The 13674-nt window shown below is 38.5% G+C and overlaps 1 protein-coding gene across 9 annotated transcripts in view; it reads right to left on the bottom strand.

The window, feature by feature from the left end:
- Positions 1-13674, bottom strand: part of GIN1 (gypsy retrotransposon integrase 1) — a 176229-nt gene that overhangs the window by 5387 nt on the left and 157168 nt on the right. For 5 of the 9 annotated variants that reach the window (XM_058440667.1, XM_058440670.1, XM_058440668.1 and 2 more), the window contains one exon: positions 9755-10008. In XM_058440667.1, coding sequence (XP_058296650.1) covers positions 9755-10008 — 254 coding nt within the window. Of the gene's footprint in view, positions 1-7767; positions 8681-9649; positions 10009-13674 lie in introns of those variants that run through there. The other 4 variants (XM_058440674.1, XM_032156730.2, XM_058440673.1 and 1 more) reach the window with 3 other exon arrangements.

Below are 13674 nucleotides of genomic sequence, written 5' to 3'. Positions count from 1 at the left end.
TTTGAATGTGTTTGCTCTTGCTTTTCTAGTTCTTTTAATTGTGATGTTAGGGTGTCAATTTTGGATCTTTCCTGCTTTCTCTTGTGGGCATTTAGTGCTATAAATTTCCCTCTACACACTGCTTTGAATGTGTCCCAGAGATTCTGGTATGTTGTGTCTTTGTTCTCGTTGATTTCAAAGAACATCTTTATTTCTGCCTTCATTTCGTTATGTACCCAGTAGTCATTCAGGAGCAGGTTGTTCAGTTTCCATGTAGTTGAGTGGTTTTGAGTGAGTTTCTTAATCCTGAGTTCTAGTTTGATTGCACTGTGGTCTGAGAGACAGTTTGTTATAATTTCTGTTCCTTTACATTTGCTGAGGAGAGCTTTGCTTCCAACTATGTGGTCAATTTTGGAATAGGTGTGGTGTGGTGCTGAAAAAAATATATATTCTGTTGATTTGGGGTGGAGAGTTCTGTAGATGTCTATTAGGTCCACTTTGTGCAGAGCTGAGTTCAATTCCTGGATATCCTTGTTAACTTTCTGTCTCGTTGATCTGTCTAATGTTGACAGTGGGGTGTTAAAATCTCCCATTATTATTGTGTGGGAGTTTAAGTCCCTTTGTAGGTCACTCAGGACTTGCTTTATGAATCTGGGTGCTCCTGTGTTTGTTGCATATATATTTAGGATAGTTAGCTCTTCTTGTTGAATTGATCCCTTTACCATTATGTAATGGCCTTGTCTCTTTTGATCTTTGTTGGTTTAAAGTCTATTTTATCAGAGACTAGGATTGCACCTCCTGCCTTTTTTTGTTTTCCATTTGCTTGATAGATCTTCCTCCATCCCTTTATTTTGAGTCTATGTGTGTCTCTGCACGTGAGATGGGTTTCCTGAATACAGCACACTGATGGGTCTTGACTCCTTATCCAGTTTGCCAGTCTGTGTCTTTTAATTGGAGCATTTAGCCCATTTACATTTAAAGTTAATATTGTTATGTGTGAATTTGATCCTGTCATTATGATGTTAGTTGGTTATTTTGCTCGTTAGTTGCTGCAGTTTCTTCCTAGCCTCGATGGTCTTTACAATTTGGCATGTTTTTGCAGTGGCTGGTACCGGTTGTTCCTTTCCATGTTTAGTGCTTCCTTCAGGAGCTCTTTTAGGGCAGGCCTGGTGGTGACAAAATCTCTCAGCATTTGTTTGTCTGTAAAGTATTTTATTTCTCCTTCACTTATGAAGCTTAGTTTGTTTGGATATGAAATTCTGGGTTGAAAATTCTTTTCTTTAAGAATGTTGAATATCAGCCCCCACTCTCTTCTGGCTTGTAGAGTTTCTGCTGAGAGATCAGCTGTTAGTCTGATGGGCTTCCCTTTGTGGGTAACCTGACTGTTCTCTCTGGCCGCCCTTAACATTTTTTCCTTCATTTCAACTTTGGTGAATCTGACAATTATGTGTCTTGGAGTTGCTCTTCAAGAGGAATATCTTTGTGGCATTCTCTGTATTTCCTGTATCTGAATGTTGGCCTGCCTTGCTAGATTGGGGAAGTTCTCCTGGATAATATCTTGCAGCGTGTTTTCCAACTTGGTTCCATTCTCCCCGTCACTTTCAGGTACACCAATCAGACGTAGGTTTGGTCTTTTCACATAGTCCCAAATTTCTTGGAGGCTTTGTTTGTTTCTTTTTATTCTTTTTTCTCTAAACTTCCCTTCTCACTTCATTTCATTCATTTCATCTTCCATCACTGATACCCTTTCTTCCAGTTGATCGCATCAGCTACCGAGGCTTCTGCAATCTTCGCGTAGTTCTCGAAACTTGGCTTTCAGCTCCATCAGCTCCTTTAAGCCCTTCTCTTCATTGGTTATTCTAGTTATCCATTCGTCTAATTTTTTTTCAAAGTTTTTAACTTCTTTGCTATTGTTTTGAATTTCCTCCCGTAGCTCGGAGTGATTTGATCGTCTGAAGCCTTCTTCTCTCAACTCGTCAAAGTCATTCTCCGTCCAGCTTTGTTCCGTTGCTGGTGAGGAACTGTGTTCCTTTGGAGGAGGAGAGGTGCTCTGCTTTTTAGAGTTTCCAGTTTTTCTGCTCTGTTTTTTCCCCATCTTTGTGGTTTTATCTACTTTTGATCTTTGATGATGGTGATGTACAGATGGGTTTTTGGTGTGGATGTCCTTTCTGTTTGTTAGTTTTCCTTCTACCAGACAGGACCCTCAGCTCCAAGTCTGTTGGAGTTTGCTAGAGGTCCACTCCAGACCCTGTTCAGCTGGGTGTCAGCAGCGGTGGCTGCAGAACAGCGGATTTTCATGAGACCACAAATTCAGCTGTCTGATAGTTCCTCTGGAAGTTTTGTCTCAGAGGAGTACCCGACCGAGTGAGGTGTCAGCCTGTCCCTACTGGGGGGTGCCTCCCAGTTAGGCTTCTCGGGGGTCAGGGACCCACTTTAGGAGGCAGTCTGTCCGTTCTCAGATCTCCAGCTGCATGCTGGGAGAACCACTACTCTCTTCAAAGCTGTCAGACAGGGACATTTAAGTCTGCAGAGGTTCCTGCTGAATTTTTGTTTGTGCCCTGCCCCCAGAGGTGGAGCCTACAGAGGCAGGCAGGCCTCCTTGAGCTGTGGTGGGCTCCACCCAGTTCGAGCTTCCTGGCTGCTTTGTTTAACTAAGCAAGCCTGGGCAATGGCGGGCACCCCTCCCCCAGCCTCGCTGCCACCTTGCAGTTTGATCTCAGACTGCTGTGCTAGCAATCAGCGAGACTCCATGGGCATAGGACCCTCCGAGCCAGGTGCAGGACACAATCTCCTGGTGTGCCATTTTCCAAGCCTGTTGGAAAAGCGCAGTATTAGGGTGGGACTGACCCAATTTTCCAGGTGCCGTCTGTTACCCCTTTCTTTGACTAGGAAAGGGAACTCCCTGACCCCTTGTGCTTCCTGAGTGAGGCAATGCCTTGCCCTGCTTCGGCTCACGCATAGTGCACTGCACCAACTGTCCAGCACCCACTGTTTGGCACTCCCTAGTGAGATGGACCCAGTACCTCAAACGGAAATGCAGAAATCACCCATCTTCTGTGTCGCTCACAGTGGGAGCTGTAGACCAGAGCTGTTCCTATTCGGCCATCTTGGCTCCATCACCCTTTGCCCATTTTAAAATCTGGTTATTAGTTTTCTTGCCATTGAACAGAGTTCTTTAGAAATTTTGGATATTATCCCCTTAACAGATGCAGGATTTGCAAATATTTTCACCCATTCCATATTGTTTTCATTGCTGTGCAGCAGCTTTTAGTTTGATGCCATCTTTGTCCATTTTTGCTCTCATTGCCTGTGTTCATTTTGAGATAATGTAGAAAAATAATTATCAAGACTATTGTTAAGAAGTATTTCCCCTGTTTTCTTCTAATTGTTTCACAGTTTCAGGCCCTAGGTTTAAGGCTTTAATCCATTTTGAGCTGATTTTTGTATATGGTGTGAGGTATAGGTTCAATTTCATTCTTTTGGATGTGGATATCCAGTTTTAATGGCACCATTTATGGAAGAAAGTGTGTTTTTCCCATTGCGTGTCCTTGCAAACTTTGTCAAAGATATACCATAAATGCATAGATTTCTTGGCTCTCTATTCTGTTCCATTGATCTATATGTTTCTTTTTATGCCAGTATTTTGAAGTTAAGTAGTATAATGCCTCCAGCTTTGTTCTTTTTTCAATTTAATTGTTTTTTTTACTTTAAGTTCTAGGATACATGTGCACAATGTGCAGGTTTGTCACATAGGTATACATCTGCTATGATGGTTTGCTGCACCTATCAACCCATCACCTACATTTTAAGCCCCATATGCATCAGCTATTTGTCTTGATGCTCTCCCTTCCCTCACCAGCCACCCTTCTGACAGGCCCTGGTGTGTGTTGTTCCCCTCCTTGTGTCCATGTGTTCTCCGTGTTCAACTCCCACTTATGAGTGAGAACATGCAGTGTTTGGTTTTCTGTTCCTGTGTTAGTTTGCTGCGGATGATGGCTTCCAGTTTCAGTCATGTCCCTGCAAAGGACATCATCTCATTCCTTTTTATGGCTGCATAGTATTTTAGATTTTACATATAAGGCTGAAAAAATATTACTTTGTATGCATACATATCACAGAACCAGAAATACCATTTGACCCAGCAATCCCATCACTGGGTATATACCCAAAGGAATATAAATCATTCTATTATAAAGATACATGCACACATATTGAAGCACTATTCACAATAGCAAAGACATGGAACCAACCCAGATGCCCATCAGTGACAGACTGGATAAATAAAATGTGGTACATATACACCACATGGTATCTCATTGTGGTTTTGATTTGCATTTCTCTAACAACCAGTGATGTTGAGCTTTTTTTCATGTTTGTTGGCCACATCAATGTCTTCATTTCAGAAGTGTCTGTTCATATCCTTTGCCCACTTTTTGATGGGTTGTTTGTCTTTTTCTTGTAAATTTCTTTGAGTTCCTTGTAAATTCTGGATATTAGACCTTTGTTGGATGGGAAGATTGCAAAAATTTTCACCCATTCTGTAGGCTGCCTGTTCACTCTGATGATAGTTTCTTTTGCTGTGCAGAGGCTCTTTAGATTAATTAGATCTCATTTGTCAATTTTAGTTTTTGTTGTAATTGCTTTTGGCGATTTCATCATAAAATCTTAGCCCATGTCTATGTCCTGAATGGTATTGCCTAGGTTTTCTTCTAGGGTTTTTATGGTTTTGGGTTTCACATTTAAGTCTTAGATCCATCCTGAGTTAATTTTTGTATAAGGTGTAAGGAAGGGGTCCAGTTTCAGTTTTCTGCATATGGCCAGTCAGTTTTTCCAGTAACATTTACTAAATAGGGACTCTTTTCCCCATTGCTTGTTTTTGTCTGGTTTGTTGAAAATCAAATCATTGTAGATGTGTGGCCTTATTTCTGAGGTCTCTATTCTGTTCCGTTGGTCTACATGTCTGTGTTGGTACCAGTACCATGCTGTTTTGGTTACTGTAGCCTTTTAGTGTAGTTAGAAGTCAGGTAGTGTGATGCCTCCAGCTTTGTTCTTTTTGCTTAGGATTATCTTGGCTATATGGGCTCTTTTTTGGTTCCATATAAATTTGAAAGTAGTTTTTTTTTTTCTAATTTTGTGAAGAATGTCAATGGTAGTTTGATAGGAATAGCATTGAATCTGTAAATTACTTTGGGCAGTATAGCCATTTTCATGATATTGATTCTTCCTATCCATGAAGATGAAATGTTTTTCCATTTGTTTGTGTCCTCTCTTTTTTGCTTGAGCACTGGTTTGTAGTTCTCCTTGCAAAGGTCCTTCATGTCTGATATGGTTTGGCTCTGTGTCTCCAGCCAAATCTCATCTTGTAGCTCCCATAATTCACACATGCTGTGGGAGGGACCTGGTGGGAGATGATTGAATTATGGCGGTGAGTCTCTCCCATGCTGTTCTTGTGGTACTGAATGGGTCTCACAAGATCTGATGCCTTTTAAAATGGGAGTTGCCCCGCACAAGCTCTCTTTTTGCCTGCTGCCATCCACATAAGATGTGACTTGCTCCTCCTTGCCTTCCACCAAGATTGTGAGGCCTCCCCAGCCATGTGGAACTGTAAGTCCAGTAAACCTCTTTCTTTTGTAAATTGCCCAGTCTGGAGTATGTCTTTATCAGCAGCGTGAAAATGGACTAATGAAGTAAATTGGTACTAGTAGAGTGAGGCATTGCTGAAAAGATACCTGAAAATATGGAAGCAGCATTGGAACTGTGTAACAGGCAGAGGTTGGAACAGTTTGGAGGGCTCAGAAGAAGACAGGAAAATGTGGGAAAGTTTGGAACTTCCTAGAGACTTCTGAATGGCTTTGACAAAAATGCTGATAGTGATATGAACAATAAGGCCCAGGCTGAGGTGGTCTCAGATGGAGATGAGGAACTTGTTGGGAACTGGAGCACATTTTTGTTTACTTGTTGGTGTCTCAAAGACCCATAGGCTTTCTTCACTTTTGTTTCCTCTAACAAGGTAATTTCAAAGGCTGTCTTTCACCTTGTTGATTCTTTATTTTGCTTAATCAAGTATGCCCTTGAAGTTCTTTATTGAATTTGTCAGTGCAGTTACTGTGTTTTTGAGCTCTAAAGTTTAATTTTAAATATGCTTTCTCTCTTTTTGTTAAACTTCTCATTTTCTTCATGTAAATTTCCTGATTTTGGTTAGTTGTCTGTGCCCTCTTGTAGCTCATTTGGCTTGTTTTAGATAATTGTTTTGAATTCTTTCTCAGGCAGTTTTTAGATGGCCATTTCTTTATGGTCATTTACTGGTGTTTTTTTGTTGTTGTTCTTCTGGTGGCATCATGTTTCCCTGATTATTCAGGATTCTTGCAGTCTGTGTTGCTACCTGCACATTTAAAAAAGTAGGCACCTCTTCCAGTCTTCATAGACTGTCTTTGGCAGAGAAGGCCCTTCACCAGTCTGCCAGTCTAGAGATTCATGGTGGGCAATCTAGTGGGGTCCGCAAGGGGGTTGGCCTGATGCCTGGGTCCTCAGGGGCCAGCCTGCCTCTGAAGTCTACTGGGGAAGACCTGGACCCTGAACCACAGGGACTGTCCTGGAGCCTGGAACTGTGGAAGCCTACCTGGAGCACCATTTTAAATTGTACATTTCAGTAGATTTTAGTATATTCAAAGTTATGAAACCATCGCTACTAAGTTTAGAACACTGTTGTCACCACAAAAAGAAACCCCATACCAATTAGCACTGTGTAGCTATGTTTCACCTTTGTAGGAAAGATGTGCATAACTTTGCAGCAACGTTTAAGATCTAATGCTCAGTTCATCATGTTTTCCTTCCCTTGTCATGGTGAGCTGTTATTCCAGACATGGGGAACCATGGCCCCACATCTAGAAGTGCTGATGAAAATGCAGACAAGCCCTTGATGAACTAAGAGAAATATGTGGGGTGTCCAAGAAATAAAGCTTTGTTAAGTTACTCAGATTTTGGAAGTGGTTTGCAGACAGAATAATCTAGTCTAACATGACTAATAAACACAGGATAAAAGTCTGCTTAATGAGAAACTACTTAGGAGAAGCAAAAGTTAAAAAAATATGTTTAGAGTTGGTTATTTTAAAATGACTCTGAATACTAATCACCTTCTTGAAATGGGGGAAAAAGTGGCTGATTTTCAGTCAGATAATCATTAAAAAGAAGTTACTTCATTTGAGCTAAGAAAAAGCCACCTATATTTATCAAAAAGATATTCTAATATGACTCTTTTCTAAACTTTGCCCTGCTGAGGAAAGCAGGATAGGTAGCACTGTTTGATACAATTATGCTTTTTTAAAAAAAAAAAGTTTTGTTTTGTTTTTTGTCTTCCTGGAATTCTGTTTGAAATTTATTTGGTCTGTGGTATAAGATGAGGTCTTAGAATCACACCCTACCCTAAGCACTTTTCCTTTAGCCTATATTAAACATAATCTTTCTTCTTAAATGAGTAATCAGAATTCCCCAGGTCTCCATCTTTGATATCACATCACTGTTCAGTATGATTGTGAAATAATAAAATATGTGAGAGATTCTGTAATGATCTTAAGACAGACTCCATTCATTACCAATGCTACAGGCCCAGTTTAGGTTTTTAGTATTCATCATCACTGCAAAGTCCTCTCAACTAATCTCCTCTCAACTAATCTCCATGCCTTGTTTTCTCCTCTTCTAATCTGTTCTTTACTAGTTGCCAGATTAAACTTCCAAAAACACAGTTCTGATTATGACACTTTCCTATACAAAGTTTTTGCTCTCAGAAAAGAAATAATTTAGCCAGGCATTTGTATTATTGCTAGAGCTACTGTAACAAAGTCCCACAAACTGGATGGCTGAAACAACAGAATTTTATTCTCTCACAGTTCTGGAGGCAAAAGTCTGAGATAAGGTATTGACAGGGTTGGTCTTCTGAGGAATGAGGAAAAATGTATTCAATGCCTCTCCCCTAACTTCTGGTGGTTTTCTGGCAATCTTTGCCATTTCTTGGCGTATAGAAGCATAATCTTAAACTCTGCCTTTATCTTCACATGGCATTCTCCTTGAGTCTGTGTTCAAATTTTCCCCTTTTATCAGAACACCAGTAATACTGTATTAGAGCCCAGCCTATTGAAATATGATCTCAACTAATTACACTTGCAACAACCTCATTTCCAAATAAGGTCACATTTTGAGGTGGTGGGGGTTAAGACTTCAACACAAATTTTGGGAGGGGCACATATCAATCCTTAATAGTATTCAAAGCTCTCCATAAGGTTTCCTACTTATCTTTTCAGCTTTATCCCTCATTATCTTGCTTCTTCACTTTATACCCAAGGCAGTGTAGACAACAAGAAGCCCTGCCTTTTTATGAATCATTACAATACTTTTCCATTTCTGTGTATTACTTCTCCCCTAATTCTTTTGTATCCATTTACCAAATCCTATACATTCTTCAAGGTCAAGCTTAAATGATCCTTCTTCCATAAGGATAAACACAAATTTCCTATGTAAAAACAACTTCTCTCCTTTTTGCCTCCCTAAGTACATTATCTATTCCTGTCTTCTGCAATTTAGCATGCCTTAACTGGTGTTGTACATGGCTTACATAGTTTATTACTTACCAGACAGTAAGTCCTTTATAAGAATGAGGTACACATTTGACTCATCTTTTACTTTTCCCACGGTTCTTTTCATAGTGCTTAAAAATAAATATTTATTGAACAATATTTATTCTATATTTATGAATATCATAGAAATTACAGTTTAAAAGCTTTGATACTGGTTATTTTATGATTATTTTATGATTGCAGAAAAAATTCTTAACGGATACTTTTGTTGTTGTTGTTGAGACAGGTCTTGCCCTGTCGCCCAGGCTGGAGAGCTGTGGCATGAGCATGGCTCACTGCAGCCTCGACCTCCTGGGGTGAAGCAATGCTCCTACTTCAGCCTCCTGAGTAGCTGGGACGGCAGGCATATGCCACCACACCTGGCTAATTTTTAAACATTTTTTTGTAGAGATGGGGTCTCCCTGTGTTGCCCAGGCTGGTCTCGAACTCCTGGGGTCAAGTGATCATCTTGTCTTGGCTTCCCAAAGTGCTGGGATTACAGGTGTTGGCCACCATGCCTGGTCGATGGTTTTATCTTTAATATATAGTATGAAAACAAACAAATTGTTTCCCAACCAATACATAGTTTCAGACTCTAATCCTGACCCTATCTAACCAAATAGATAATTTGAAATTACCAATATTCTGTGAAAGCCTATTAAATAACCCTATATTTTTTCATACAATCTTGTTTTTAGAAGTTCTAATGAAACAGAAAGAAGCTTCATTTCATTCATTGTTACAGTTGATTCAATATTTATCAATTCCATTCAAGGTAGTTCAAACTTACTGTTTAAATGGTAGAGAATTTCAGAAAATTTAAAACTGAGAAACGGTACCAAAACCATACAAAGGTTTGAGAGATTTGGGCTGGAATTTATTTCCCAAGAAGTAGGAGTGCTTTGCCTGTTCTCTTTTTAGAAGAAAAAGTGAATTCTATATATTACATGCTTCCTTTGCCTTCATATATACATATACTGATATTCAAATGTGGCATAATTTTAGATAATAACTATAAAATAAACCTTCAGAATATAGTCATTAAGAATGTGTCAAGATACTTCTATACAACGTTTTTAATGAATAAGATATCATTAAGAATTTATACATTCTAAACAAGCACTTTAAATAAATTTTGGTATTTACTAACTTAAGTATTCAAGAACCTGGTTTGATGAGTCCAACAGACTGAAAGTCTGCTTTTCAAGAGTACTATGATCGTCTATCAATGGAGAGATTTTCGTATTTCTATATTCTAATAGTTCACGATCCTTGCTTGATGTCAGTAATTCATTATCGACTATACCAATAGTTGCATCTTCCACCAGAATATTTGCTTGATATGCTCCAACCGGAATTTCAGGCAATCCAATATAATCATGATCTGCCACTACTGAACCTTGCAAGAGATAAAGACTTTCTGAAAGAAGAAAAATCATACATTTGACTTTTAGAATTATAATTAAACATATTTTTTAATTAAACAATTTTAAGTGAGGAATAAAATCCCAAGTAATAAAAAGTAACTATCAAGATTAACTTCTAGGGAGTTCTATTGTCTACTAAATAAATATGAATGTCAAAGAATTAAAAAATGACATATAAATTTGACAGTTCATACATAAACAACGCAGGAAACGTCAAGGATTTTAAAACAGCTATTTTCCTGTTTCCTCGACCTGTCTTTGGTACATATGTATATATGCGGAACACGGGATAGGAGTGAGAAGTATGGTATAGATTAAAAATAAAATTATAAGGCTGTGCACAGTGCCTCACGCCTGTAATCTCAGCACTTTGCAAAGCCAAAGCCGGTAGATTGCTTAAACCCAGGAGTTCAAGATCAGCTTGGCCAACAAGGCGAAACCCCTTCTCTACAAAAAATACAAACAATTAGCAAGGTGTGGTTAATGGTGTCTGTGGTCCTAGCTACTTAGGAGGCTGAGATGGAAGGATCACTTGAGCCTGGGAGATTAAGGTTGCAGTGAGCCATGATGGCACCACTGCACTCCAGCATGGTGACAGACAAAAACCCTGTCTCAAAAAAAAAATTATAAAACTATTTTTGATAATGTTATCCTTAATATGCTTCTGTAAAGCATTTCTGGGTGAATTAATAGGGTCATAAAATTATTTTAACAAATAGAATTATTAAATCCTTGCATTTACAACTTGACATAATTTTCCAATCTTTATAAAACCCAAATTGGAAAGATAATTTCAAATTGTTACAGTATGAGGTTAAAAACAACATGCCAACTCAGGCTTATGTGATAATGTGTAAGAAGGCAGGCTGCAATGGAGTAGCTTAAAAAGCTTAGCTTATTTAAATCTAATTTGATACCAAAATTCTTAGGAACTTTTAAGGTCTACCTAAGCCATACTGAAGTACTGACAGGGAGTCTTCTGGTCAGTGTTTTATTGTATGTTGAGCAAATTTATCATCACCATCAAGAAAAAAATGTTTAAAATGAATGTTAAACTGATGGCAAATCTTCTATACACAGACTAATAGGTATAAAAGGATTCCTCCCTTTCTGATATTTGAATTCATTACAATAAGAAACTCTTTTACCAAAGCTGATTAACTTCCTGGACCCCTACCTTCTCTTTCTAAATGTTCCCCCAAAACATCAGAATATAGATATAGATATATTTATCTTTACTTATTTTTCATTCATTCATTCATTCTTTCATGGTCTTGCTCTGTCACCCAGGCTAGAGTGCAATGGCGTGATCACAGCTGACTGCATCCTTGACCTTCTGGGCTCAAGTGATCCTCCCACCTCAGCCTCCCAAATAGCTGGGACTATAGGCACGTTACCACGCCTGGCTAATTGTGTTGCCTAGATTGGTCTCCTGAAGATGTTAATGGGTTAAGGAGCCCTCAAATTTTAAGATCAAAAAAGCAAAAGGAAGATTAATTGCCTATTTAGATTAGAGACCAATGGAAGTGTCTCAGAACAGATGAATTTGCTAGTATATTTTGAAAATCAATCTTACTGTACTCATCCTTATAACATTTTTACAAATAGCTCACTGAACCTATTTCAACCCCAGAAATTCATGCATTTAACAACTTTCAATTTACAAGCTTTAACAGATCACACAAAGCTATTCTCTCTACCAAAAGATGGCATAAGTGGGCTTGGGCTTATATGGCCATTTATTCTCCCATAATTCTGAAAGACAAAAAAAAAAAAAAAATCATGTGGCCGGGCAGTGGCTCATGCCTGTAATGCGAGCACTTTGGGAAACCGATGCGGGCGGATCACTTAAGGTCAGGAGTTCGAGACCAACCTGGCTAACATGGTGAAACCCCATCTCTACTAAAAATACATAAATTAGCCAGGCATGGTGGCATGTGCCTGTAATCCCAGCTGCTCGGGAGGCTTAGGTGAGAGAATCGCTTGAACCCAGGAGGTGGAGGTTGCAGTAAGGTGAGATCGCACCATTGCACTCCAGCCTAGGTGACATACTGAGACTCTGTCTCAACAACAACAATAAAAATCATGCAACACATGAGATGTGTTATACCAATAGCAGTAAGAGGAAAGAAAACATGATCAATAAAATTGAAACACTTTTAGAATGTGTTGCTAGAGGTTTAACATCAAAGTTTGCAACTACCCTACTGTTAATACTAGAGAAGGCTAGGAAGTAGTTTATAAGAGAACTTTAAAAGGTTAGATAGGGTAAAAGTGTTGCTGATGAAATTTTCTACTAAGTCATGGAGAATTCCATAGGTTCAAGGCCTGTACATTCCTGCAAAGTTATCAGTGATGGCAGATACCATAGGCATTTAAGAAATGTCCAAAGACTCTTTCAGAGGATTAATGAAGGAGGTTTTCTGTCTGCAAAAGTTTTTTCATACAGATGAAGTAGGACTACTTTAGAAAAATATGTCTAGTAAACATATGTCAATAGGGAAAAATATGCCTAGATGTAAAGCTCTTAGAAATTATCATTTTAATTTGCTGAAATGGATTCAGAGACCTTGAACTTGAGTACCTCCTAGTTACACTGGTTAGAAACAAATGGACATACCAACCTCACTTGATTTTAAGAGAGCTTCTGTATGTAAGTAAAATAAGTCACACACGAACACACACACACAGACACTTTTTCTTCTAAAAAAAGTTAACCTTCAAAGTAACTTATTGTAATAAAACTGTAGAGAACAAGGACTACACTCAGCAAATTCTACATAAATCACTTTATACACAATAGGAAACTACTCTGAATATGTCAAAGGTCTGTTTGCTTACAAAAAAAATTCTCATTCATTTGCAAAGGTCAAATATGTTTCAACTCCCACTATGGTCTAAATCTACTGGTGCTAAGAGAAATGCTCTTTAATTTCAGTAAAGATATCAGAAAACAGACTCCTGTGGCCTTACATGTTGAACAAATAATATTTTGGATACACTGGATTATATAAAATATATTATTAAGGTTATTTTCACTTATTTCTGTACTTTTCAAAATGTGGCTACTAGAAAATTTTAAATTACATAGCTCTTGTATTATTATTCATCTATTGGACAACACTAATCTAAAACAATCCTGAGTTAGGGATACAGAAAAGAACATGATTAAACTTTCTGCCCTCAAAACAGAGGCGGGGAGTAAACAAACATATCATATTAAAGGTCTTTTCTAGTCAGTTACATTACACAATACATTTCACTAAGTATTTTTCTTTTCTCATTCCATTAATTTAGTTATGATTATGACATCTGTTTGATGAAAGCATCATTTCGGTTTTGACAAGACTGAATAAGTCTTTAGTTTCTTTGAAATTAAAATATTTTCAAGACATTTCAGGAAGGTGTTAATCAGCAGTTTTGATATCCATTTCTAATGTAGGTTTTTTTTTTTTTAAGAGATGGGGTCTCAGCCAGGCATGGTGGCTCATGCCTGTCATCCCAGTACTTTGGGAGGCCAAGGCAGGTGGATCACCTGAGGTCAGGAGTTTGAGACCAGCCTGGCCAACATGGTGAAACCCCGTCTCTACTAAAAATACAAATATTAGCTGGGTGTAGAGGCGGGTGCCTGTAATCCTAGCTACTCGGTAGGCTGAGGT

Source organism: Hylobates moloch, unplaced genomic scaffold (genome assembly GCF_009828535.3).
Source record: "Hylobates moloch isolate HMO894 unplaced genomic scaffold, HMol_V3 SCAFFOLD_6, whole genome shotgun sequence".
NCBI classification, from domain to species: domain Eukaryota; kingdom Metazoa; phylum Chordata; class Mammalia; order Primates; family Hylobatidae; genus Hylobates; species Hylobates moloch.
This window is presented reverse-complemented; position numbering and strand designations above follow the sequence as displayed.